We start from the raw sequence: 27,191 nt of genomic DNA, 5'->3' as shown, positions 1-27,191 counted from the left end.
ATCAGTTGTACTAGGACAAGTTTAGAATTATTTTTTCCTTTCCCTAATTTCTTTTCATTTCCCTGATTTTCTTTCTTCAATTTCTGTTCCACCAGTAGAGCCTTAGCTCTAGAAGTTTATGTTAATACCTTGTGAAAATGTTTTTCTTATCTCCTAACTCTGTGTAGGAGTATAGCTTTAAGGCTAAATTAAACATCATCTTGTAAGGGAGCTTTTCAACTGGGGACACTCTGGAGCTATACTAGAACCTCGATATTTTTGTGGCATAATGCAGACTTTTTCCTCTTACATTTTAAGGTATAAGTTTCTGTTTATGAAGCTTTGTCAAAGCTGAATTGATTTTTATAGTTGGGATTTGGTGCTTAACTTTTAAGATCATTTATCTTCTGCATTCAGCACTGAGTTGGATACTAGATAGTTTCTTTAAAAATGTTTATCTTGATTTAACAATAAATTAGAAGCTTAGTCTGGCCGATATTATCAAATTAATTTAAAATAATTTTCTGAGGCTTGTAAGTTTGTTTGAGTTTCTGTTCTAACATATTTGATGGAACTAAGGATAAAGTGCCATGTCTCCCATGTTTCTCAGATTTTTCAATTCTTTCAGTATATTTTTAAGTGGCTTCTGCCTTACAGAGTGGTCGAATAGGAGCAGATGAAGAAATTGATGATTTTAAAGGAAGATCAGCTGAAGAAGTAGAAGAAATAAAGGCAGAAAAAGAGGCCAAAACTCAAGCTATTCTGTTAGAAATGGTAAGATGATTATCTTTGGTCATATAGTTGTTCTGAAATTTATTTAATATGTAACTCATTGTAAATTTATTTTTGGCTCTTTGATAATCAAAATATTAAAAACTTAGCTTTGAATTTTTTCTGGATTAAATTTTATAGGACACATGAAAGGTAAACAAATTTTGGTTCCATTATCAATATAGTGCTAAGTGCCTTTTTCAAAAATAGGCAGTGGATATACAACTTCAAATATGGGTTGAATTTCAATTATTTATATTCATCTCATTCATTTATTTTATTTTAGAGAGAGTGTGCGTGTGTGTGAGCTGGGGAGACGGGCAAAGGGAGAGGGAGAAAGAGGGAGAATCCCAAGCAGCTCCAAGCTCAGCACAGAGCCCAGTATGGGGCTTAATCCCATGACCTTGGGATCATGACCTGAGCCGAAACCAAGAGCTGGATGGCTTAACCAACTGAGCCACCCATGTACCCCTATTTATCTCATTTTTAAAGAGTGTTTATTGCACTGAATTTTATGTATATTAATAATTCTTTATACAACTCAAGTATTGAGGTTAAGTAGTTATAGGAGGAAGGAACCTGTGTAGAAATTGAGCACCCTAAAACATACTGCTTTGTATTATTAACAGTATGAAGTCCTTTGGGGAACAGTTCTTCAATAGTGATTAATTGACCTACCAGACATTTTTTCCATTTGTTAATTTTTTGTGGAATAGGCATACCTATCACACAGTAGATCATCAATAAATATTTGAATGAATAATTCAGTTTTTATTATTATCATTGTTTTACATAGTAGAGCTTGCAGATTCTTGCCCTGTTTCAAAATTCATTGTTCTCATCTCAAGCTGAAGGAACAAATATTAAAGGTTACAATTCAAGAAAACTTTACTGCATTAAAAAAAATTTGAAAATACACTTTTTAATGAGCACACTGTGTATCTGGAACTATTGACCCAGAACAACAAACAGAATAACAAGTTCTAAGAAAATTACTGCACTTAAAAGAAAAATCTTTTGAGCAACTGGGCAGGAAGAATATGTGACTTGTAAGTGAAAGAACATTATATTAGCATCAGAATTTCAAAAGCAAAAGTACAGGCAATTTATGCCAGGAAGATGTTGGGTTAGCATAACAAAACCTTTTATTTTTCAGATAATTTCAAATTTATGAGAAAGTTAAAAAAGTAGTACAGAGAACTTCTCTATACCTTTTACTCAGATTCACCAATTTTTAACATTTTTGCCACATCTGCTTGATTATTCATTCTCCCTTTCTCTCTCCCGTCCTCCTCTCTCCAATTATACATGTATATACACATATTATTTTTTCTGGACCATTCGAAAATGAGTCCTAAACATCATTCCTTTTTACCTCTTATATCAGTGTGCATTTCCTCAGAGCAACAATATTATTATGCATATTCACAGTACAGTTATCAAAATCCGGAAATTTAAAATTGATAAAAATTTTACCCATGTTTCAATTTTGTCAGTTATTTCAGTAATATCTTTATAACTTTCCCCATAAAGTCTAGAATCCAGCTCTTAACTGATCATCTGTTGCATTTAGTTATCATGTTTCTTCTAACCTTTGAAAGAATTCCTTAACCTGTCTATTTTTCATGCTGTTACCATTTTTGAGGAATACAAGCCATCTGTTTTATAGAATATTCAACAGTTGCCTTGTGATTAGATTCAGATTATGTGCACAGACAGAATACTACATAAGTGACCTTCTCAGATGTTACATTTGCAGTAACAGGTCCGCAATATCCATCTGCCCTTCATTGGAAAGTGTTCATTTTGATTACTTGATCGAGGTAATCCTCTGCCTGGTGTCTCCATTGCATACTTGGTTTTTCTCTTGCAGCTAGTAAACAATCTGTAGCATTTGAGACCTTTCAAATATCTTGTCCCTTATCAAACTGTCCCTGTGGATTTCTCAGCTGTTCATGATTCTTGTCTCAACCAGCCTTTACTTTGATGAATGTAGAGTGGTGATTTTCTAATTCCCACTACTTCTACACTTGTCAGTCTGCCTTCTACTGTAAGGAATGGCCCTTCTTTTTTATCTTTTTATTTATATGTGCATTTTTACTAAGGACTCATGGATTCTTTTTTTTGCTTTGACTTTAATAAATTTGGAGTTTATATATTTTTTTAAGATTTTACTTTTTTAAAAATGTTTATTTATTTTTGAAAGACAGACAGACAGATTGTGAGCAGGGGAGGGGCAGAGAGAGAGGGAGACAGAATCCGAAGCAGGCTCCAGACTCTGAGCTGTCAGTATAGAGCCTGACGCGGGGCTTGAACCCATGAACCATGAGATCATGACCTCAGCCGAAGTCAGATGCTCAACCGACTGAGCCACCCAGGTGCCCCAAAGATTTTACTTTTTTAAGTAATATTTACACCGAGCATGGTGCTTGGTAAGATCACAACCCCAAGATCAAGAGTCGCATGCTCTACCGACTGAGCCAGCCAGGTACCCCTAAGTAGATTTTATTTTTTAGGGCTGATTTAGGTTTATAGAAAGATTGAATAGAAAGTAACAGAGAATTCTCTGTGCACACTCATCCCTCTCCCCAACAGTTTCTCTTATTATTAACATCTTGCATTAGTGTGGTAGATATGTTACACTTGGTGAGTCAATATTTGATAAATTATTATTAACTAAAGTCCATAATTTACATTAGGTTTCACTCTGTGTTGTACATCTTGTGAGTTTTGAGAAATGTGTAACAACATGTATCGATCATTACAGTATCATACATAATAGTTGCACTGCCCTAAAAATCCTCTGTGCTCACATATTCATCTCTCCCTGCCCCCCTCCCCTGGCAGCCACTGGTCTTTTTTTTACTGTCTGCATGGTTGCGTTTTCCCGAATGTCATATAGTTGGAATCACATAGTATGTATCCTTTTAAGATTGCCTTCTTTCACTTAGCCATTTGCACTTAAGATTCCTCCGTGTATTTTTGTGGCTTGATAGCTCATTTCTTTTGATCACGAAATAACATTCCATTGTATGGAATGTACCACAGTTTGTTTAAACATTCACCTATTAAAAAATGTCTTGGGGCAGCTGGGTGGCTCAGTCGGTTAAGTGTACAACTCTTGATTTCGGCTCAGGTCATGATCAAAAGGCTGTGAGATCAAGCGCCGGGCTCTGTGCCGGGCATGGAGCCTGCTTAGGATTCTCTCTCTCCCAGCTCGTGCATGTGTGTACTCTCTCTCAAAAAAAGTGTCTTGATTGCTTCCAAGTTTTGGCAAGTATGAACAAATCTGCTGTAAACGTTTGTGTACAGATTTTTGTGTGGACAGAAATTTTTAACTCATTTGGGCAAATACCTAAAGATGCAATTACTGGAATTTATGGTAAGATTATGTTTATCTCTAAAAAACTGCCAAACGGTCCTCCCAACTAGCTGTCCATTTTGCATTCCCACCAGTAATGATGGAGAGTTCCTATTGCTCTACATCCTTGTCAGCATTTGGTATTGTCAGTGTTTTGGATTTTAGCCATTCTAATATGTGGTTGTGTGTTGTTTTGATTCTCACTATTAACAGGTTTCATCTTTTTTTTTTTTTTTTTTTTTTAAGTAAGCTCTATGCCCAGTGTGGGGCTTGAACTCACAACCCTGAGGTCAAGCATGTTCTATCAACTGAGCCAGCCAGGTGCTCCAGATTGTTGTCTTTTGTTAGGCTTCAGAAGCACTGAGCAGATCTAACTGGCTCTGTTGCTTATTACTGTTTCTGATTTTTAAAAAAAAAAAAAATTTTTTTTTAAGTGTGTTTATCCAAGAGGAGATACTTCACATGATAGTGTTATCAGAAATCATTACTGAGAGTTTTCAGATTTATGTATAAAGAAGTATTGTTTGCCCACCTAAAGGCCCATGGCAAATACAGTGTTGCCACAATGAAACCATTTCCATCATGTGTTCTCCCACAGTTACCCTCATTGGTCCTTTAGTAGAACTGGGATACCGTACTCAGTGCAGTAGTTGGTTGTGAAGTCGAGTTCATTTTGGTTGAAGTAGAAGATGATAGTGAGGGTGAGAGTAAAAAACAAGAAACACTCGCCCTGAATTATTGCTGTTCACATCAAACAGCAACGCAGAAAGAATGGAGCATTACTGATGCAGAAAGCTAGTGTCAGTATGATCATGTTTTTCAAAGGTTTAAAAACAAGCAAAACTAAATTATATTGCTTGGGGATGCATATTTATTTGGGAAAACTCTGAAGATACAGGAGAATGGCCAAAAAGGAAAACCAAAAAGCAGGATATTTGTTACTCTGGTGAGACAAAGTAATGGGATCAGGGGACATTTTAGTTCTTTTTTTTTTTTTTTTTAATGTTTATTTTGAGAGAGAGAGAATACAAGCAGGGGAAGGGCAGAGTCAGGGAGAGAGAGAAGGAGAGGGAGAATCCCAGGTAGGCTCCAGGCTACCAGTTCAGAGCCCAACATAGAGCTCAATCCCATGAACTGCGAGATCATGATCTGAGCCGAAATGAAGAGTCAAACTCCCAACCGACTGAGCCACCAAAGGGACATTTTAGTTCTTAAGCTAGTTGGCATCATGGGTGTTTTTTATTTTCATGCTCCATTCCTTAGATATACTTTGTATAATTTTTTTTTTTTTTTTTTTTTAATATATGAAGTACTTGAAAAAAGAAAAACAGGAGATAAAATTGGGACTTTGAAGCCAGATAGATCTGGGCTCAAATCCCAACTCTGTTGCTTATTACTGGGTGGCCTTCAGTTAATTATTTAACATTCTTGAATTTTATTTTACTCATTTTTTTTTTTTTTTTAATTTTTTTTTCAACGTTTTTTATTTATTTTTGGGACAGAGAGAGACAGAGCATGAACGGGGGAGGGGCAGAGAGAGAGGGAGACACAGAATCGGAAACAGGCTCCAGGCTCCGAGCCATCAGCCCAGAGCCTGATGCGGGGCTCGAACTCACGGACCGCAAGATCGTGACCTGGCTGAAGTCGGACGCTTAACCGACTGCGCCACCCAGGCGCCCCTTATTTTACTCATTTTTAAAATGGAAACCACACAGTTGTTTTAAGAATTGGCAGTAGTGTGTGTGAAGTGCGAAGCATGGTATTCACAGAAAGTCAGAGTCAGACAAGTATTAGCTATTAATACAGTATGGTTTCAGATTTTGCAGTCTTATTTAGATTTCTTTTCCTGAGCCTGTAGTTTCTTTCTTTCTTTTTCTTTTTTTTTTTTTTTCGTTTTTTAAGTTTATTTATTTTGAGAAAGAGAGAGCACACAAGTGGGGAAGGGGCAGAGAGAAAGGGAGAAAGAGAATTCTAAGCAGGCTCTGTGCTGTCAGAACAGAGCCCAAAGCGGGGCTCAATCTCATGAGCCACACAGGTGCCCCTGAGCCTGTAATTTCAAATGTAAATTCAGTTGTTTAGGGAAATCAGCATTTTGGGCATACGTAGGGTAGTTAGAATAGAAACAACAAAGGAATTGATTTATATTTTTGTTTACTTACAATTTAGGTGGGAGACCTACCTGATGCAGATATTAAACCTCCAGAAAATGTGCTGTTTGTGTGTAAATTGAATCCAGTGACCACAGATGAAGATCTGGAGATAATATTCTCAAGATTTGGGCCAATAAGAAGGTAATCTTTAGAATTAGTGATTTTAGAAAAACTAGGTATTGGTGGTTTTCTAATGACATTTTTGGATGAATCTGTGAACTCTAGAATTTTGTACTGGTGAATTTTCCAGATGACTCTTTTGCATAGCAGGGGAGAAAAAGATGTATTTATATGTGTATGTGTATATATAGAAATATACACACACAAATACACACACACATATATCATTGAATGATTCTCCCACTTCCAACAGACATTTTCAGTCTAAGACAGGAAGCGAATGGAACAGTTTAAGTAGTTCTGTAGTATTCTCAGTAATCTTTAATATTTAAAATGCTTATATAAGTTCTCCCTAGAATTACCAGCAATCTATGTCAAAATTAATTTTTTTCTTTTTTGAGTGGTCTCCACACCCACCATGGGTGTTGAACTCACAACCCTGAGGGCAGGAGTCTCACGCTTTACTGACTGAGCCAGCCACGCACCCCTATGTCAAAATAAATTTGAATCTAAATTTTCCCAAATGTTTTTCTTTTGCTAATAATGCTTTCTTCCCCTGCATTGTTAATGTAAAAGTCTATGAAGCTAGTATTTCTGTGAGAAAGGGAAATATTCTTGAGGAAGGTCAATTATACAGTTGACCTGCATGGTCAACTGCAGGTTTGAACTGCATGGGGCCACTTAGACACAGATTTCTTTTGATAAACACAGTATAGTACTGTAAATGTATATTCTCTTCCTTATTATTCTTAACATTTTCTTCTCTGTAGCTTACATTATTATAAGAATACAGTATATAATACATGTAACATACATAATATGTATTAATTGACTGTGTTATTAGTAGTTAAGTTCTGGGGGAGTCAAAAATTATATGCTTATTTTTTACTGCAGGGGAGGGGGCTGGGACCCCTAACCACCATGTTGTTCAAGGGTCAACTGTAATTGATTAAAAAGTATTATTTTATGTTTAGAATTTCCTTTTAGGTTATGTTTTGGGGATTTTTATTTGTTTTTTTGTTTTTGCCTATGAAATCATTCTTTATTCTTCCTGTTGAAAGAAAAATCTTTCCATAAATGGCTACTCAACTTTATTCCTCCACGTACTTATGGTATATCATATTTACAAAAAATACTCCTATATTGCTACTTTTTTTTTTTTTAATTTTTTTTTTTTCAACGTTTTTTTATTTATTTTTGGGACAGAGAGAGACAGAGCATGAACGGGGGAGGGGCAGAGAGACAGGGAGACACAGAATCGGAAGCAGGCTCCAGGCTCCGAGCCATCAGCCCAGAGCCCGACGCGGGGCTCGAACTCACGGACCGTGAGATTGTGACCTGGCTGAAGTCGGACGCTTAACCGACTGCGCCACCCAGGCGCCCCATTTTTATTTTTGAGTTTTAGATATTATATACTGACTTCCTGCTGAGGCGTATGAGGATTTACGTCTCTTCCTATCCTCTCCATCTTCATTCATACCACCTACTACTTTGATTGTGTCATAGTTTTGGTTAGATCATTATTCCATATTTACATTTTAATATATGTAAATGTCATAACAGTTGATCCATATGGTATAATGTGATTACTTTTCCTTTGTCTCACAATGTTTTATTTCCCTATTCATTTCATTTCATGTTTTTAAAATGAGACTTATGGTATGTGAGTAAATGGGCAAGCCAGGTGATTTCAACTCCTCTTATTGGCCCTTTTACTTGATTGTTAAGATGGATTAGTTCTATTTAATAGCTATAGCTATGAAGTTTAATTTGAGCTTGGTTTGTATTAAAATTCAAGGGCACACCTGGGTGGCTCAGTCAGTTAAGCGTCTGAATCTTAATTTCAGCTCAGGTCATGATCTCATAGTCATGAGATCAAGCCCGTTGGGCTCTGTGCTGAGCATGGAGCCCACCTGGGATTCTCTGTCTCCCTTTGCCCTCCCTTGCACACACGCGCGCTCCCTCTCTTTCTCAAGAAAATAAAAAAATAAAACCCTACAAAGTATAAACTTATTAAACATGTACATGTGTATGAATTTACATACAGCAACATTGTATACTACAGTATACATTCTGCAGTATCATTGTATACTCTAATTCATTTACATTTGGACTAGAAGTGAATAAAGACTTAAAGAGTTTTTTTAGCATTAGTTTGCTTTTGGCATGGTAAAGTAAATACTGTTATTCTTTCTTCAGTGCATTAGGAATTTAGGCCAAGATTGGGCATTCAGAGTAGAATTTAGGTAATTTAGTTACTACACTGGTGAACTACTTTTTTTGAATTGTTATTGAAGAAACTGGGAGAAATATAGTTCCATGAGTTTAACTTTGACTTGTAATAAATGGCGTATTTTGTTCTTCACTTTTGAAGAGTAAGAGTAAATGCTTTTTTTTTAAAGTCACTTTTTTCCAAACTTTCTTTCAGTTGTGAAGTTATCCGGGATTGGAAGACAGGAGAATCCCTTTGTTATGCTTTTATTGAATTTGAAAAGGTAGGTCATTATATAGATATATTAAGTTTATATTTATTTTGCTCTTATATAGTGTTAAAGTATGAAAAATTATAAAATTTTTCCAGTCTCTGAGATTAGAAAATTAATTTGCCCTTTAGGCACCCAAGAAAAATAATTTTATTATATGCTCTATTTAAATAAATACAACATCTGTTGGTGTTAATATATGTACCTTTAGTTTAGATTCAGGTACAGTCTGAGTTAGTGTATCTTTAAAACTTTAAAGTTTTAGGTAATGTCTTTCATGTTGTAGAAATGATTTTTCAGCATTGTTTACATAGATCTGTAATTGAATAATAGAGAACTAGACTGAGTATAAAGTTCTAGGTGTTAATCTGAGCTCTGTCACTATTATATGATATTTGACAGTTTATCTGGAACTCTTATTTCTAGATATTACCCTCCTTATAAATAAAACCTGAATATTGGATTAGGTGGTACCTTCTAGATCTATAATAATAATGATGAGAGCTTATGTTATTCAAATAGCTTTCTTTAAGCCAGGTGTTACACTACCTGATATGCATTTAATCCTTACAACTCTGTGAGAATAGGTACTGTCCTCCTTTTCCAAATAAGTAAGTGGAGACACATAGTGGTCATGTGACTTGATTAAAATTATGCCCCTAGTGATTGCCTACCATGTACCAGATGATGTTCTAAATGATATAGATACAAAGATGGCTAAAGCTTTGTATCCTCATGGAGTTTATGATCCATTTAATTCTTGACATACATGGTAAATAAATATGATTGTAACTAGGTTTTATTTTTTTGTCTGCTTCTCTGAATTGCCTCTAGTAAGTTGTGAGCAGACCAAAGGATACATTTCCAGGAATATAGGAGATAATTGATCAGTGCTGGGTTGAAATGCATCATTCCTAGTGTTCAGATGTCCGAGATGGAAATACGGGGTTTCAAAGTTGCTGACGGGAAGAATCCTTATGTAACAAGGACCTTGGTATCTCAGGCCCACAGTCCATTATCCACACCATTGGGAATAGCTTTGTTTCTGATTTCAGGCTTTTTCAGAACTTAGGTAATTGTGTACGTGTGTGTGTACACACACCTGTGGACTGTGTCATACTCCTCTGGGTCAGCACTCCATAATCAGTCACAATTTCTGGACAGGAATGAATGCATATTCATACCAAGTGGAATAAATTAAGTCCATAGTCTCCTGTTAGGAGACTGTTTTGGTGTCAAATGGATTTTAACACCAAATTTATAAAAACAACTTTGAACTTTCAGGATATTTTTGGGTTTTGAGTAGAAGGGGCTATGGACTTGGGGAACACAGTTTGTAGGTATATGTATGTCCACTACAGTCAGACTGCCTCAGCTCACGTCCTGGCTCTCACCTTTGCCAGCTGACCTTTGGCAACTTCTACGCCTTTCTAAACTGATGTTTTCTCTTTGAGAAAGTGGAGATGATAGCAGGTAGTAGTTCCTCATACACTTGTTACCAGAGTTAACTGGGGTCACAGGCACAAAACATTTAACGGCATTTCGCGTGTAATAAGCTTGCAAATGTTAGTTTGGGTAAAAACAAACTTTTGTATTTTTAGTATTTGTTGAAGCTGCAGAAATCTTTTCCATAAAGATTTATGCTTGAGTTTTTATAATTACTGTCAGGAAGAAGATTGTGAGAAAGCATTCTTCAAAATGGACAATGTACTTATAGATGACAGAAGAATACATGTGGATTTTAGCCAGTCTGTTGCAAAGGTTAAATGGAAAGGAAAAGGTATGTTGGTTCATCTTCCTTTGTTTCTGTTCAGCGTGCCTGCTTGTGCGTGTGAGCGTGCTTGCGCGTATATCTCCTTTGACTTAGTGCTGCTCATTAGGAGAAATGTTCATTGATGTAACTTCTGCCATTTATGGTTTCACGTAGCTGCTATCGAGAATCTAAGATAAAGGGGAGTGTATGTATGTGTGTATGTGTATTTTAAGCTGATGATGAACATATTTACTGGCTTTGACTGTATTATAAATTACTTTTAACCCATTTAAACCATTGCAGATATTTGCAAAATGATGGTTGTGGTGGCTTGGTTCTTTTAGATGCAAAACAGGTTTTTTTTTGTTTTCATTGTCATATGGTACAAAGTTGGGAAGGTCCATGAAAGGTGGTGTAAAAAACTCTCGCACTTCTGCACCTCATCTACCCCATTTCCCTTCCGAGAGGTAACCACTCTCACCTGTTTCTTTATTTTCCGCATACATTCTTTGAATAGACATGCATATGTGTTTATTTTATGTTGAGAATTTTCTCTCAATGTGTTTTTTCCCCATATATATTTTATGTATATTTATAGGTTTCTCCTTTAAAAAAGGAAGTATATATATTTTATATGTATTATTTTCAACTTTAGAAAAGGATAAGACAAATGGATGCAGGCTATACATACTGCCTTCATATCTTGCATTTTTCATTTAATAATACATCTAAGAGAGCAATTCATGTTAGTGTATAAAAGTGACAGTCTCAGCAGCTGCAGTTTTCTTTTGAATGTATATATCATAATTTATTGGACTAGTTCTATTAATGGACAGTGAAGTTTCTAATCTTTTGTTCTTCTGTTTTACTGTCCCTGTGCATATGACATTGTCCACATACGCATATATATATGTCAACTGAATTTCTGGTAGTAGCATGTCAAACTTAAGATTGAATGTCTGTATGCTAAAATAACGTAAGTTTTTGATTTTTGATGCAATATTTTTAGAAGATTTTACTTTGACAGTTATTCACCACATCATGCTAAATTTTACTAGGAATTCCAGGATTACTTTCTTTTTCTATAAAACTTTTCTTTCTTTCCCATGATTTTTATGAATTCTTTTTTTTTTTTTTTTTTCCAAATAAGAAAGAACACTACTTGAGAGTGATGTGCTCGTTTGTTTGGTAGGTCATGGTACCTTGTGGGAGTTCAGAAAAAGAAATGATCAATGTCCAAAGTAGGTGAGGAAGGCCCGCTGGAAGCTGTGTTCTCCATGGTGGGAGACGGTGACGGGTCAGGGTTCCCTATAGTGTTGGTTTCTCCCATGAAACTGTCGTGCTGGATTGCATGACTAGATTTTCACACCGCTCTCTATTTTCAGTGACTCGCGAAAACTAAACGCACTAAGGTGGTGTGTTTTTCACATGTAGTAATTGCAGCTTTGTAAACAAAAGAATCAAATAAGTGTATTCAAGAACTATAGAGGAGCTGTTGGCCTAATGCACTCTAGTTCTGGTCCAGTGGTGCTAATGCACTGGCCTAATGCACTCTAGTTCTGGTGCAGAAGTAGCTCTTCTGTGGGGCTTTTTCCCCAAAGAGCTAATTTAATTTTAGCATTTGGGGCATGTGTGAAACCAGTATAATTACAGTTCCTCACCACAGAGAAAGAACTTGAAGCACAATCTTGTGAAGTGATTTATTGAGAGTCACATAAACTGATGATATAAATAGGATTTAATTTAGTTTTTGTTTTTTTTTCCTCTCCATTCTTTTCCTAACATAATCCACCCACTGAAAAAATGATACTGCCTTCCTAAGTGGTTTCAATGTAGTTTATTTACAGAGGACTTTTTTTTTTAACTTTATTTATTTATTTTGAGAGACAGAGACAGTGCAAGTGGGGGAAGGGCAGTGAGAGAGGGAGAGAGCGAGAATCTGAAGAAGGCTCTGTACTGCCAGTGCCGAGCCTGATGTGGAGCTTGAGCCCACGAAGGCGTGAGATCATGACCTGAGCTGAAACCAAAAGTCAGTTGCTTAACCAGCTGAGCCACCCAGATGCCCTTCCTATGTAACATTTTAGAAAAAAATAAGTTCACTTTAAAGTCCTCTCTAAGGGGCGCCTGGGTGGCTTAGTCAGTTTAATGTCCCACTCTTGGTTTCGGCTCGGGTCATGATCTCCCGGTTTGTGAGTTCAACCCTGGCATCAAGCTATGTGCTGACCGTGTAGAGCCTGCTTGGGTTTTCTCTCTCTGCCCCTCCCCTGCTTGCTTGTTCTATCTCTCAAAATAAATAAATAAACCTTAAAAACTTGAAATGAAATGAAATGAAATGAAATGAAATGAAAAGAAAAGAAAAGAAAAGAAAAGAAAAGAAATGAAGAAATGAAATAGAGGAGGGCTCCTGGCTGGCTCATTGGTAGAACATGCAAGTCTTGATTTTGGGGTCATGAGTTCAAGCCCCACATTGGGTGTACAGATTATTTAAAATAAAATCCTTTTCTTTTTTAATATTTTCTTATTTTTGAGAGAGAGAGAGAGAGAGAGAGCAAGCAGGGAGGTGCAGAGAGAGAGAGGGAGATACAGAATCTGAAGCAGGCTCCAGGCTCTGAGCTGTCGGCACAGAGCCTGATGCAGGGCTTGAACTTAAAACCCCTGAGATCATGACCAGAGCTGAAGTCGGATGCTTAACTGACTGAGCCACCCAGGCGCCCCTAAAATAAACTCTTTAAAAAATAAAATAAAATGTCATATAGGAGACAGATGCTTTATTATTTATTTTTTATTTTTTATTTTTTTTGTGGTTTATTTTTTGTAACTGTAACTTTTTTTCCCCTTCCCTTCCCCCATGGTCTTTGTTAAATTTCTCAAGATCCACATGTGAATGAAAAGGGAGACAGATGCTTTAGCTTCACATGCCATCATAAACATGTTTATTTGTTAACTGTAGTTAATTTTGAGATAGTTTTATGTATTATGGATTCGTATTTAATAAATTGAATATATACTCTATACCATTCACAGTGCTAAGTACTTTGTCTTATAGCTCTGTGAAATGTAGGTATTATTTTCAGCTTACAAATGAAAGGAATATAAATGAGTTTCAAAGAAGTGGCTAACCTAGGACCTTCCACTAGAGTCAGGATTTGACCACAGAACTTTTCACTTTAATCCATTGCTCTTTCCATTATACCGTAACTGCCTCATCCATAGTGAAACTCCTGATAAGCACAGAATCTTTTGTCAGTGATGAAATGGTACCTGTTCGTTATAGTTATCAGTGTTGAAATGTGTGCTGTTGTCTATTTCATGTTCACGTGAAATACTGTGAAATGTTGTTTACTGGCCATTTTTGTTTCAAGAGTCTCTGGAATTACCAGGTAGATTCATTTTGTTTTTGATGCTTACCTACTTCTTTTATTCCTATTTTCCCCTTTGTTTAAAGAACCTGATGGTAGGTTGTATGTAGGATTCCCAATCAAAACACCTCTCTGTGTACCTGCAGTTTGCTTTACTTGTATGTTCAGTCTTGGCCCTTGTGTACAAAGCCCTCCCACTAGAAGCACTTCGTCATGGTAGTTGAGGGGATAGGAAAGGCAGGTTGGTCAGCAGGTCTAGGACTGAATCTCCATCTGGTAGGAGAGTAGGCTTGGGAGTCAAGGGGCTGCAGAGGATGATGCTCTTTCCCTGCCCTGCCACTGAAGGCCAGTCAAGATAGAACGGTAGGTCCTATTTTTCTGAAGGGATTGTTGATTTCATTTTTGGCACTCGGGAGGAATAAAGGTGCTCTTGAGCAAGAACTTGAAAGCAGACACAGTTTGTCTTTGGTGTTCTTGCCAACCCTCCCCTCTCACACCCTTTAGTGAATTTCTGTGTGGATCCTACTGTGCCCTATCTGCTTGGTGCTCTGTTGAGATTTTAGTCTGTCTCTTTTGACAGATCAGAGATCTTTAAAGCCTTACTTCTTCCAAGATAAGTCTCTCAGATCTCAGACTCCAGTCTCAAGCCATCAATTTCCTTTGGACCTAATTTTCTTATGGACTCAATGGTTCTCCTTAAACACTGCATTATTTCCCAGTGAAAGTATTCATTGTGTAATTTAGGATTGAAAGTTTGATGTTGTAATACTCTCATAAATTGTTAGGTGGCAGCATAGGGCTACCTAGCAAAATAGGTATCAGATTTCATTTAAAAACAGTAATGGAGAATGAATTACTAATCTTCATTCGTTTTCTGTTCCTCAGTACATATGCTACTTATAAAATAGCTCATGTTATACCTCTTTTAAAATAATTTTTGTTCTTTGATAAATTAGGTGAGTTTTCTTACTAAATTCTTTTTTTCTTTTTTTTTTTTAATAAATAGGTGGGAAATACACCAAGAGTGATTTCAAGGAGTATGAAAAGGAACAGGATAAACCATCTAATTTAGTTTTGAAAGATAAAGTAAAGCCCAAGCAGGAGTATCCTTCACAAGAACCAATTGGTGGATGTAGACCATCCACTCTGTGTAGAGTACTATGTGATATGTTATAAGTCATAAAGTCTGTAGAAGACAAGGTTCCTGAATCCAGATGGTTTGTGAAGACATCATTTAGTTTATTGTTAATATTTTTTCACCATCTTACATATACTTTTCCCTTTTTGGTACTTTCTCTATTTTATGGAGTTTACAGTTCAAAGAGATCTTTAGCCTAATTCTTTTCCCTCCTTACTCTTAGGTTAAGGTTAACACTTATTCTGAAATCTTCAGGTAAGATTTGTATTTTCTGTGTATAATTGTAATGTTTTCAGTTCCCCATAGTCAGAAATTTTCTTCATATAGTTTAGCTAAATTCTTGGTGTTAACCTTCCTTGTAATGTTTAACTTCTTTGGAGATGGTAAATGTGTAGATTAACAAAATCCTTTTGTTATTTTATATGATTAGGTTGCTTCTTTCTGCTAAGTACATTGTCAGTCTAGCAACAAATATTTATTTGGCTCATACTGTAAGCAAGAGTTGATTTTTATAGGATTAAAAAGAAATTCATTGACTTGACCATTTAATTTAAGTTTTTTGAGGTTTTAGGTTGAGAAAAAAATCAGAGACATACTGCTTACATTATGTCATTTCAATTTTTTCATTGATATTCTCATTATAAATCTATCACTCTACACATTGCAAAAGTTATTTCTTTTGTGATTCTTTCTGGTAAATGGTTTCTTTGTTTCCTAAATTCTGTTAGTAGTTTAGGGATTCTCTTTTCCCACACTGCCTTAGACATTTCCTTTCCAAGTATTCATCAAAGAAAGATGAATATCAGGTTGACTTGTTATATACTCATTTAAAAAAATGTGTTGACTGTCTACAATACATGAAACATTGTAAGGTGTAACAGCTGGATAAAGCTGAAATACACTGACATAATCAACATGAGGAGAGGCTTTCACATGCATACACAGCAAACAGTAAGCTAAGTTCCAGTCTAAAAAGGTGAACATTAGAGGAGATATGATTGAAATATTAAAATCATAAAAGGTGTGGATGGAATACACTTGAGATTTATTTAACAAATCTTTGAAATTAAATTTAGACTTACTAGTAACTGCAGCTGGAAGAAGGGAAGTGGGTGGGACAAATAAAAGGAAGTATAGGCATAGAGTATAAAGTACAGGGAGGTGTCTTTCCCTCACAGAGGTAAGTAGGTCAGGCTGCAAAGAAAGAATATGTAGTATTAAAATGTTTTAAATTTAAGATGATAGATTACTGAAAGTTAAGAAAGGAAACCAGGTATGTTTGAGAATAAATCTGTAGCCCAGTGCTCTCCAGTAGAATTTTCTACAGTGCTGGAAAATATCTCCACCATCCAGTGTGGCTAGTAACCACATGTGGTTTTTTGAGCATGTGAAATGGACTGAGGAACTGTAAAGTTTGTTGAATTTTAATTAATTTAAACAACCACATTTGACTAGTATTGAAAAATGCTTGCCTTCAGTCTTTTGAAATTGATAGAGAAGACAGACATGTCCTGATGTAAACCATTGTTAATCATTCTCAAACAGGATATTGAACAAGAAAAAGGAAATTCTTGAGTCTGACCAAATACGGTGGTCTTTATGTTGTTGGTAGTTGATAGATTTCATTTCAGCAAGGCATTTATAATCTCAGGTAAAATATTAGATTGGTAGAACATGTGTTTATAATATGTAAGAGATAAAAAACAAAAAGTATAACTAAGAGATATATTGTCCTCATTCTATATTATATGTTACTTTGTTACTATGGCAAGGAAAGGAGATTTAGAGGACAATGTAATAATCTGGTAAGTTTTTTTTATAGTAAGTTTTAAGTTACAAAGTCATGGTGGAGATACACTTTAATGGATCTTGAAAAAAAAGAAATTGCTGTAAATTACACTACTACTAAGAAGATTAAAAAATAGAACAAAAGGAAAGGCAAGTTTAACTTAGGGTAGATCTCGGGAAGTAACTGTGGAAAAGAAGACGGGAGATCTCAAATTTGTGTTTAACTGGAAAGATTTGGCATCTACAAGTGTTGACTATAGTAGTGCGCAGAAGATAGTAGCTAAGCAAGGGAAAAGAGATGTGACAAATGTCACGTCTGGGGGTATCATAAATAATCTACAGATACTTATTTGGCATCTGATGTATACTAAGCAATAAAACATAGCCCCTGCCCTTATAGAACCTTACGTTTTATTGTTGGAGAGGGGGGATGAACAGACCTTAAATAATTACCGTGGATCAAATATAAATATGTCTGTAGTGTTGTTAAGAAGTGCATTTGTGGGATATGGGGCTTGCAGAGGCAAGGAGTCAGGGAACACCCTCGGGTAACACTAAGAGAAATGACAAAAGCTGCAACTTGAATATGAGGAGAGGAGGGCTGAGGTGGGATGCTGTTTTCTCTAACTTGATCCATCATTTCAGAAATACGGTTTATATCTGGACCCACCACAATCCAAGGATAGCCATTCACGCGCACACATAATTGAAACAAACGCACTGGTATTTTTCCGAGGCTCCGTATACTCTTTTCTGTTCTACGTTATTACAAAGTGCTGGCCGTGACCCACTAAGTGGATTTTGCTCCCCATTGACAGGTTACAGTCAGCAGTTTGAAAACCGCTGCTTAAAGCATTTTGGACAGAGGGAGCGGCATGTGTAAAGCAACACAGTAAGGTGAAATGTTGGGCAAGGGCTACCAAATTTGTACCTGAAAAAAGAGAGGCTCCAGAAGCTACTCTGGAAACTGTGACCTACTATAAGGGAGCAAAGAAGTTAGAGATGATGGAGTGACGTAGTGGATGGTGCAGGCTGATTAGCCATCGCAGCCATCTTGTGAAACCCAGAGGGTGCAGCGTTTTCCTGTTCCATCTTCTGTAGAAGTGAGACGTCCCTGAGGAAAGCGCAGAGCTGCGGCAGCGTGAGGGCAGACTGGAACTCGAGTCCTGAGGGAAGTGTGTCTGCGATTTACTCTAGTCCCACCTGCCACTAAAATTGCTCTGCATGCGGGCCTTCTTCAGAAGAGTTTTTTTTTTTTAAACCACTATTCTGACACTTGTTAGCCTTCTTCAAATTCTATTAGAATTTGAGGTTATTTTCAATAGAGGTTGTAATAGTTTTACATTTTCTCTTATTCTAAGATGTAATAGTACATTAGAAAAAAATACTTACCCCTGTATTAAAATACATTATCATAATTTTTATAACATGTTTATGTGAAATTAAAACAAGATTCATTCATGTATATAAATATTGAATCACCATGTTGTACCCCCGAAACTAATACAATATTGTATGTCAACCACACTTCAACTAAAAAAAAGAAAAAAGATTCACTCGCAGTTTACCACCTAGAAAAATGATGCTTTTTCTCGTTCCTTTCAAGTCTTCATCTTTTATGCTTTGTAAAGTTAACGATTACCATATGGTATAGACAGTATTTCAATCTCTTTTCACTTTTAATTTTTCATAAACACCTTTCCAGGTTTTTTCATTGCATTCATTTATCATTGCTAGTATCTTTCTTTGCAATAATCCATCATGTTGAAGTTCTACAATATATTGAAGACTATCTTCATTACTGTGCTTTATGTTGCTGTCCGTTTGTTATTAAAAATAATCATTATATATGTCTTTGTTCATTTAAGTTATTTTAATTTTTTATAAATTCTTACTGTAATTTAAATACGGTAGTTGTGGGTGCCAGCGTGGTTCAGTCGGTGAAGCATCCGGTTAAGCTCCAGTCATGATCTCACAGTTTGTGGGTTTGAGCCCCGCATCGGGCTCTGTGCTGAGCGCTCAGAGCCTGGAGCCTGCTTCAGATTCTGTGTCTCCCTCTCTCTCTGCCCCTCCCCTGGTCATACCCTTTCTCTCTCTCTAAAATAAATAGACATTAAATAATAATAAAATAAAATAAAATATGGTAGTTGTTGCTCTGCATTGCTAAATTTCCTCCTATAGGGTTGAACTAATTAGTACTTCAAAGGAAGAGTCTCCTGAATGTACCTTTTGTCTTATGTAGCTCCTCTGCCATTGGGGTTTGTAATACCTTCTTTTTTTTCCAATGAAACATGTGCCTCCTTCTCTAAGTTTTTTCATTATTGACAAATAGGTTTCCTTATTTTTTGCTACTTCTATTTTATTTGTGGACACGTGTTTTTTGCCCACCTACTTGCCGATTGTTAATTGCTTATTTAAGGTCAGGGTTCTTTCCATTTTCCCTGACTATGTAGTGAAAGAAAATAGGAGTTAGTTTTGTATTAGAAATAAACTCTATGCTTGTGAGCTGCTTTTTGCTTTAAAAAGTTACCTTTAGCCTCATGGCCTCCTTTGTTTACCAGATTCTTATGTTTTGATGTATTATCAGCGTCAGTTCTCACATCTGTCCTTAACTAGCTGCTGCAGTGCGAAATACGATCTTGTACTAGATGAGCAAGCAGAGGATCCGAAATCAAGTCACTCCCACACAAGTAAGAAACACAAGAAGAAAACTCGTCACTGCTCTGAAGAAAAAGAAGATGAGGACTATATGCCGATCAAAAATACTAATCAGGTACTTCGAGTGTCCGGCCTTAGCTGCAGGGGGGTAACCATTTTATCCCTCTGTACATTACATCTTAGCGACGTAAGTTAGGGACTAAGCATATAGATCTGGACAGGGTGCATATGTTCTAACCCCAGTGGTTTCATTGGGGTTAATGAACTTTAATTGTCAAGAACATATATCACAAATGATAAAAGATTGTTTTCAAAGTAGCTTAGTATATCATTTAGTTCCATATTGCAAAACAAGTGTGATTTCCATACATGTGGACACTAATTCCCATCAGTGTGGTTATGCTGAAAAAGTGCTCATTTATCATTTTCATGTATTACCAAGTGTTACGTATAGTACCGATAGCTGTTGAGGTTTTCAGGCCCGTGGAACATTTATGCGTTTCTGTATTGTGTATCTGAAATAAAAACAGCACTCATAATTAGCCACGTGAGGACTTCTCAGCCAGGCCCTGGTTGATGCAGAGAGTTTAGTAGGCAAAGGTGAGAAGGGAGAAAATTCAAGATGGTAAGAAGGTCAAGCAGAAATGCAGAGGAGAGATGTGTATGGTTGGCAAAGGAAGGGATTGGCTTCGGAAAAACTAGGTGTACATTTCTCGGCACGGCTGTTCGTTGATGTGGCCTCCACAAGTTAGTGAGCTTTCTGAGCTACAGTTTCCTCCTCTGTGAAATTGAGATTATATTTACCTTATAGGTATGTTGTTGAGATTAAGGGAAGGAGAACATGGGTGCACACATTTTCTACACTGGGTATTATTACTTTTACTGTTACAGTCAAATTAGTGTGTTTTAAATCACTTGGAATAGTTTCTGTGGTAAGGCCATTAACTAGATTGATATTTCAGTTTGTTTCTTTTCGACGTTTAGGGATTGCTTAAATTTTTTTTGTTTGTTTTTTAGTTTTAAAAATCACTTGTATGGTTCCAAAGTAAAATCTATAAAGTGGTACAAACGGAGAACCTGTCCCCTCCCCTGTCCCCTGTCCCCTTCTGCCCCCAAGGTAACCATTTAATGTGCTTCATGGGTTGTTCTTCATTTTTTAAAAATTTCAGCAGACACATATTTTACATATATTCTTAGTTTCCTGTATTCTAGATAGCATATGTTCCTACTTCTTGCTATTATCTTGTGTATCTTTTTCCATAGCCTTTCTGCTGTTTAAAGATGGCCATCATTCATGACCTGCCCTCATTTTTCAAGTTACACCTTCACTCAGTTACTCAATCCTCCAAATAATAGGCACATGAATCCATAATAGCTAACATCTTGTGTGCTTCCGGTGTGCGGTGGATGCGATTTTCCCCATCTCACAGCAGAGAAAGTGAAAACTGGAGAGGTTAAGCGGCTTGCCTGGTTTTGTACCACTGATAAGTAAGAGAAGCGCAGTGTAAATCTGGACGTGTACTCCTAACCACTCTGCTGCTGCTCTTATCTGGAATATATTCCTGGCCGTTTCCTCTCCTAAATTCTATCGCTATGCTAATATAGTTTGTCCCCTAGTATAATAATCCAGTGTGACCTAATGGAACATCTGCCTCTTCTTACTAATGTCTCTACTCTATCAGTTTAGCCTAAGACCACCCCAATCTTTTAAAATGGTGGCTGCGTCCCGTCTCTGTGAATATTTAGCAGATTTGCCACTAAAACCCCTCGGTCTCTACCCCTGCTCCCTCCTACCACCACACTCACCATGTGTTCCTTTTAGCTGCAGTTTCTCATCTTGCACCTGTACATGGAATCTGGAATCAGTGAAATCAGGCCTGAGGTATACTTCGGTGTATTTGAAATCATCAGAGGTCCAAAAAATCCAAAAGCTGGCCACATTTTAATTAAGTCTGTGATTCCCTCCTCTTCTTGCAAATCGTTTTTATCTTCCCTTTGATTACTTAAAACTTTATAATAGCAAATACTTTTGTTTTTTGGCAAGGAGTAAAAGGCATCAAGTACTTTTGGGGGGAATGTTGTTAGTATCTTTCAAATAATTTTAAGTCCATTGGTAATTATAAAATTGTTAAATTCGGGGTGCCTGGGTGGCTCGGTCGGTTGAGCGTCCGACTTCGGCTCAGGTCATGATCTCACGGTCCGTGAGTTCGAGCCCCGCGTTGGGCTCTGTGCTGACAGCTCAGAGCCTGGAGACTGTTTCAGATTCTGTGTCTTCCTCTCTCTGACCCTCCCCCATTCATGCTCTGTCTCTCTCTGTCTCAAAAATAAATAAACGTTAAAAAAAAAAAGTTAAAAAAATAAAATTGTTAAATTCTAAATAATAATCTCCTAACTTTATTTCTCCCCTCAAAGTATATTAAAGCAAATGTTTTTGTATTTTGTACTTGGTTATTTTTTTTTTAAGTGTATTTATTTATTTAGAGACAGAGAGCGTGGGAGGGGCAGAGAAAGGGGGGAAGAGAACAGACTCCACACTGTCAGTGCAGAGCACAACACAGGGCTTTATCTCACGAATGTGAGACCATGACGCGAGCTGAAATCAAGGGTCAGACACTTAAATGACTGAGCCACCCAGGCACCCCTGATGTTGTACTTTGATTTAGTATACTAATCAAATTTTCTCTTATTTTTTCTTATACTAATTTTCTCTTATTTTTTTTTCCAGGTAATAGCATCTGTATTTAAGATCTTAGTGGGCCAGATTTTTTTTGTATTATTCTGATCTTTACCCTTTTGAGTTCAGTCTCAAAAATATAATCACTAAAGGGGATTTTCAGTGCTAGATTATTTTCAGGTATAGCTCAGATTTTCCTATTTATTGGTATTTTGCTTGGTAAGCCTAGTTCCCTAAGAATGTTTTAACTTATTTCTTGAAGTTCTTTGTTTTTTGTTGAGTGACAGACTTACTACTGAATTCGAAAACTTCTCTGTTTAATTTTTTCACCTCACGTCTTTATTCCAAAGGTGGTTACTATGTTGTTGAGGTTTGGGCTTTACTGGGGTTCCAGGAAGTGAGTTGTCGGCTGTGGGTTTTGCCTTGCTGAGAAGTATTCATTCTGGCTGTCAGTCCTCTGTGGCTTTTAAGGTGTTTATTATTCTTATAATTTGGGACTCTATTTTTACTGTCATTTTAATCATTTAGTATTATTTTAGTGATTTAGATTTAACTAAACCTTTGATTGAGTCCTAAAGACCTGAGCAAGCATGGCTCTTAGTTTAGATTTTTTTTGGACTGCTTTACATGAAATCATTGGATAGGTTAAGGTTTAAATTGGCCACTTAAAAAAATAAATAAATAGGACTTTTTAATGGTGTTTTTTCTTTCCTTTTTAGCCACATGCTAGTTTAATCATTTTGCCTTATGTCTTAAGTGTATAAATTGATAGAATGTTTTCTTAAGATTTTTTTTTTCAATGTTTATGTATTTTTGGAGAGAGAGAGCAGGGGAGGGGAAGAGAGACAGGGGGCAGAGGATCCAAAGCAGGCTCTGCACTGACAGCAGAGAGCCCGATGCAGGGCTCGAACTCAGGAACCATGAAATCATGACCTGAGCCAAAGTTGGGCGCTTAACTGATTGAGCCACCCAGGCACCCATAAAATGATATAATTTTTTATAGTCTGTACTGGAAAGACTTAGAGCTCATCGAATTAATTTCTCTCACTTTAGATATAAAGTTCCTGACCCCACAGGCCTGTGAACCTTTTGAGTTTAATCAGAGAGCTAGAACTTTAACATTATTTTGATTCAGTCAGGTATGAGGTTTTTTTTCATTATTCTGTACCACCCCCTTTTCAATTTTATATGTCAAGTTACTGCTCAATTGAATAATAATCTCCAACCTGTATAGATCTCTTGAGTCTCAATTTCTTTATTTCTAGAATGAGGGTAATATTGTGCCCCCAAAGCACTTAGCACTGTGCTAGCACATACATACTTAAAGGATCTGTTCTAATATGACTTCACCCAGCCACCTGAAGTTTCTCTTTTATGCACACAGTGCTGATTTCTTCCTTGCTCTTTGGTTTTCACTTCCACTCTGTGCATTAGCCTTCCTGCAGCCAATCCACAGCCAAACCCACTCACTCTTTGAGGTTCATCTCCAGTCCTAACTTCTCTATGAAACCTCCCCTGATAAATCTAACCTCAAGATTATTTGTTTGACACATCTCCTAAATGGCAGAGACCATTTGAACCGAGAGCTGCCTGACTTCAAAGCTTGTGTAGCTTTGAAAATACTCCATCCAAGTAGGAGAGGTTTTAAGGCTTCTGCCCATTTCACATTTTCAGCTTCCTCAATTTTTTCAAAAAATTAAGTACTGTGTAGTCTTTTATCTCTTTCTCTGTAATTTTAAACACTCAAAGCATTTAATTGCCTATTTGTATAATTGCTGAGGACTTTAAAGAGTTACGCATCAGCTAAGCGATCTCTCCATCTTAAAAGTTGGTTGTCTCAGCCAATACAAGAATTAAGTGTACAGACAGAATAGTACATAGGTATTTACATTTTGTGTATGTTACAGGAAGCACCAAAAAATTCTTTGATCTGGGGCTGTCATGTTTTGCTAGAAAACAGTTGGTAAAGGGTTAAACCACATAGTCATTCTACCTTGGGGACTCTTTTAGAATGACAAGACCTATTGGGATTGTGTGGGAAATTATGAATCAGTTTATAATGTTGTATTCCACAAACACTGATTATAACAATCATGTTAGATCTGTTTTCACATATGACAATCTCCATGCCGGGTGTCATGTACAGTATCTGGACAGTGTATGCAATAATTATGAATCTTTGCTTACAACCCAGTCCTTAACCATGGGTATTCATCACTCTAGATTTTAAACCTTGATATTTATCTTTACTATAATGTCTGTGGTGACAGAGTTGGAACCCTTGGGAGCTCAATCCTTAGGATTTTGCCTTTCCTCTGAGAGAAATCTGTTAAGGAAGTTGGATTTTATGAACTTATCTCTTGAAAGAGCATCGGCTCTGGTCTCTTTAGATTTCAGCTACTTGCTGAGATACTCACTTTAATTAGGGGTAGAACACAAGCAGAAAGAGAATTGTTTTAAGTAACCCTCTTCTGTGTGTGGAAATTACTACTGTTAATTACTAAGAATGGAATTTAATGTACCTACTCTATTGTCTGTCTTAAGGGCAGTGGAATTTTCCATTGTTTCTTAGCTCATTTTAAGGATATATGTAAATAAATGATTTTTAATAAAAACATACATCAGTGTAGTGTAAACAAGGAAAATTTATTTGAAGATTTGGAGAGGAGCTGTTATAAAATAAACACTTGAAAAATAATGAGACCAAAGTATGCAGTATCTGTTTTCCTTTTGGACTGACTGACTTGTCTAAAACCTCTCCTGGCTATCTCTTCTTTTAGGGGTAAAAGTTGGGCTTTTAGGGGAATTTTAGTAATTCCATTGCCGATCACTTGGGAGTGAAGAAGGGAGAGGTAGAAAGGTGAGCAGCCACAACCAGAGTTCTTGGTGTCACGATTTTCTCTAAAGACTTGTTCTGTTTTCAGCTGGATGATTTCAATTCTTGGTTTTGGATCTGATCCTTTAGTTCAGCTGAAATAGTAGATACAAAGCAATGAGATCGATAAGAAAAATGGTTAAGTCTCTTTGTGAATTATTTTTGCTTTCTGATTTACAAGATTCTGGGCATTAGTGGTAGTGTTCCAGTCTGAGCTGGTATAGCTCCTCGCTGAGTTTTATTAATTGACAGTGACTACAAGATGATCCTTCTACTCATTCACCTATAACTGTCTCTCCATTCCTTTGACAGGATATCTACAGGGAAATGGGGTTTGGTCACTATGAAGAAGAAGAAAGCTGTTGGGAGAAACAAAAGAGTGAAAAGAGAGACCGACCTCAAAACCGAAGTCGTAGCCGATCTCGAGAAAGGGACGGCCACTACAGTAACAGTCACAAAGCCAAATACCAAACAGACCCCTATGAAAGAGAACGGAGTAAAAAGAGAGACCGAAGCAGGAGTCCCAGGAAATCCAAAGATAAAGAAAAATCCAAGTACAGATGAAAGACAGAGAATCAGACATGGGTGGCTAATGTATTTACTGTTGTCTAACTTGGAGCACCAGGTACTCAGATATTGTGTCAAAGCATCAGAGACTCTGCTTATTTTTTTTTCACACTAGGGTTATGGCCCTTTTCGATTAATACTGATTGTATAGGGCACAGAAAGACAATAAAAAGTTGAACATTTTCTTTGTATACTTTTGTACACTAATTTTATTGTTATACATAAATAGTGGTCTTCATTTTTCAAGTCTTTCACATTTTCCACTCTTCTCTTTTTTAAATGAAGTATTTCATACCTACAGAAATCCACAGATGTGTATATATAAGGTATAAAGAATAGTAAATATTTGTGTACCCATGAGCCAGCTCAAGAAATAGAGTATCACCTGCATTTTAGAAACCCTCTGTGTGTTCTCTCCTCAAGTGATGATTATTCTGAATTTTCTATTTGTCCTTCTCCCGCTTGTTATAGTTTTACAACATATGGATGTATTCGCAAATAAAATGTTAAGTTTTGTATGTTTTTGAATTTTATATAAATAGCATAATGTATGTTTACTTCTGTGACTTGCTTTTTTCAGCTTAGTATATTTTGAGAGTCATTCATTTTTATTGCTTTATAGTGTTGTATCAATAGACCATAATTTACCCATTCTTCTGTTAGTGGACATTTGGGGTTGGTTTGTGTGTTTTTGTTTTTGCTATTGCAAACAATGCCGCTGTGACCATTCTGTATATAGGAGAGATATCGCTTGCTCACGCAGTATGGAAATCCTCGTCTTTGCAAGATAATGCCAAGCTATATTCTACAGTGGCCGAACCAGCTTACACCCCGACACGCGTTATGTGACTTACCTTTGTTTCGCATTCTCTCCAGCACTTCTTAGTTTCCCACTTTTCAATTTTGTCAATTTAGTGGACGCTTAGTGGTATCTTCTTGTGCTTTCCAGCAAGAAGACTGCTATTATTCTTATATTTGTTCTCATATATGTAACTTGTTCTCTTCCTCTGGCTGCTTTTAAGGTTTTCTCACTGCTGTTAAGAAATTTGATTATGATGTGCTTGGTGTAGTTTTTTCATCATTCTTCTGCTTGGGCTGTTTACCTGTGGGTTTATGGTTTTCACCAGGTTTGGAAAATTTGGGGCTATTATTTATTCAGTTACTTTTTGCTGTTTTCCCTCCTCTCAGCCCTCTCCTAAGACTCCCGATTACTTGTATGTTAGGCTGTTTGAAGTTGTCGCACGTTACACTGATGCTCCATTTGGGTTAAGTCTTCTTCTCTGTTCCGTATTGAATAGTTTCCATTGTTATGTCCTCACATTCATTAATCTTTTCGCCTGAAGTATGTAATCTTCTCTCAATCCCACCCAGTGTAGTGTTCACCTCAGACATTATTTTTAATTTTAGAAGTTCCGTTTGTGTCTTTTTTATATCCCCCATGCCTCTCCTTAACATGCTTATGCTTTCCTCCCCCCCTTTTTTTTTTTTTTTTAAACACCCAGAGTACATTAATAA

At 36.6% G+C, this 27,191-nt stretch overlaps 1 protein-coding gene across 3 annotated transcripts in view; it reads left to right on the top strand.

Annotated features, from left to right (window-relative positions):
- PPIL4 (peptidylprolyl isomerase like 4) overlaps positions 1–26,386 on the top strand; it is a 38,025-nt gene extending 11,639 nt beyond the window's left edge. For all 3 annotated transcript variants that reach the window (XM_042987298.1, XM_007086893.2, XM_042987299.1), the window contains exons 7-13: positions 637–753; positions 6,278–6,402; positions 8,810–8,876; positions 10,533–10,644; positions 14,983–15,079; positions 19,528–19,675; positions 25,422–26,386. In XM_042987298.1, coding sequence (XP_042843232.1) covers positions 637–753; positions 6,278–6,402; positions 8,810–8,876; positions 10,533–10,644; positions 14,983–15,079; positions 19,528–19,675; positions 25,422–25,673 — 918 coding nt within the window. In that variant the 3' untranslated portion in view covers positions 25,674–26,386. The remainder of the gene's footprint in view (positions 1–636; positions 754–6,277; positions 6,403–8,809; positions 8,877–10,532; positions 10,645–14,982; positions 15,080–19,527; positions 19,676–25,421) is intronic.
- Positions 26,387–27,191: the final 805 nt, after the last annotated feature.

This window comes from Panthera tigris, chromosome B2 (genome assembly GCF_018350195.1).
Source record: "Panthera tigris isolate Pti1 chromosome B2, P.tigris_Pti1_mat1.1, whole genome shotgun sequence".
Taxonomy (NCBI): domain Eukaryota; kingdom Metazoa; phylum Chordata; class Mammalia; order Carnivora; family Felidae; genus Panthera; species Panthera tigris.
The sequence above is the reverse complement of the archived record's forward strand: the minus strand, read 5'-3'. Positions and strand labels throughout refer to the sequence as shown.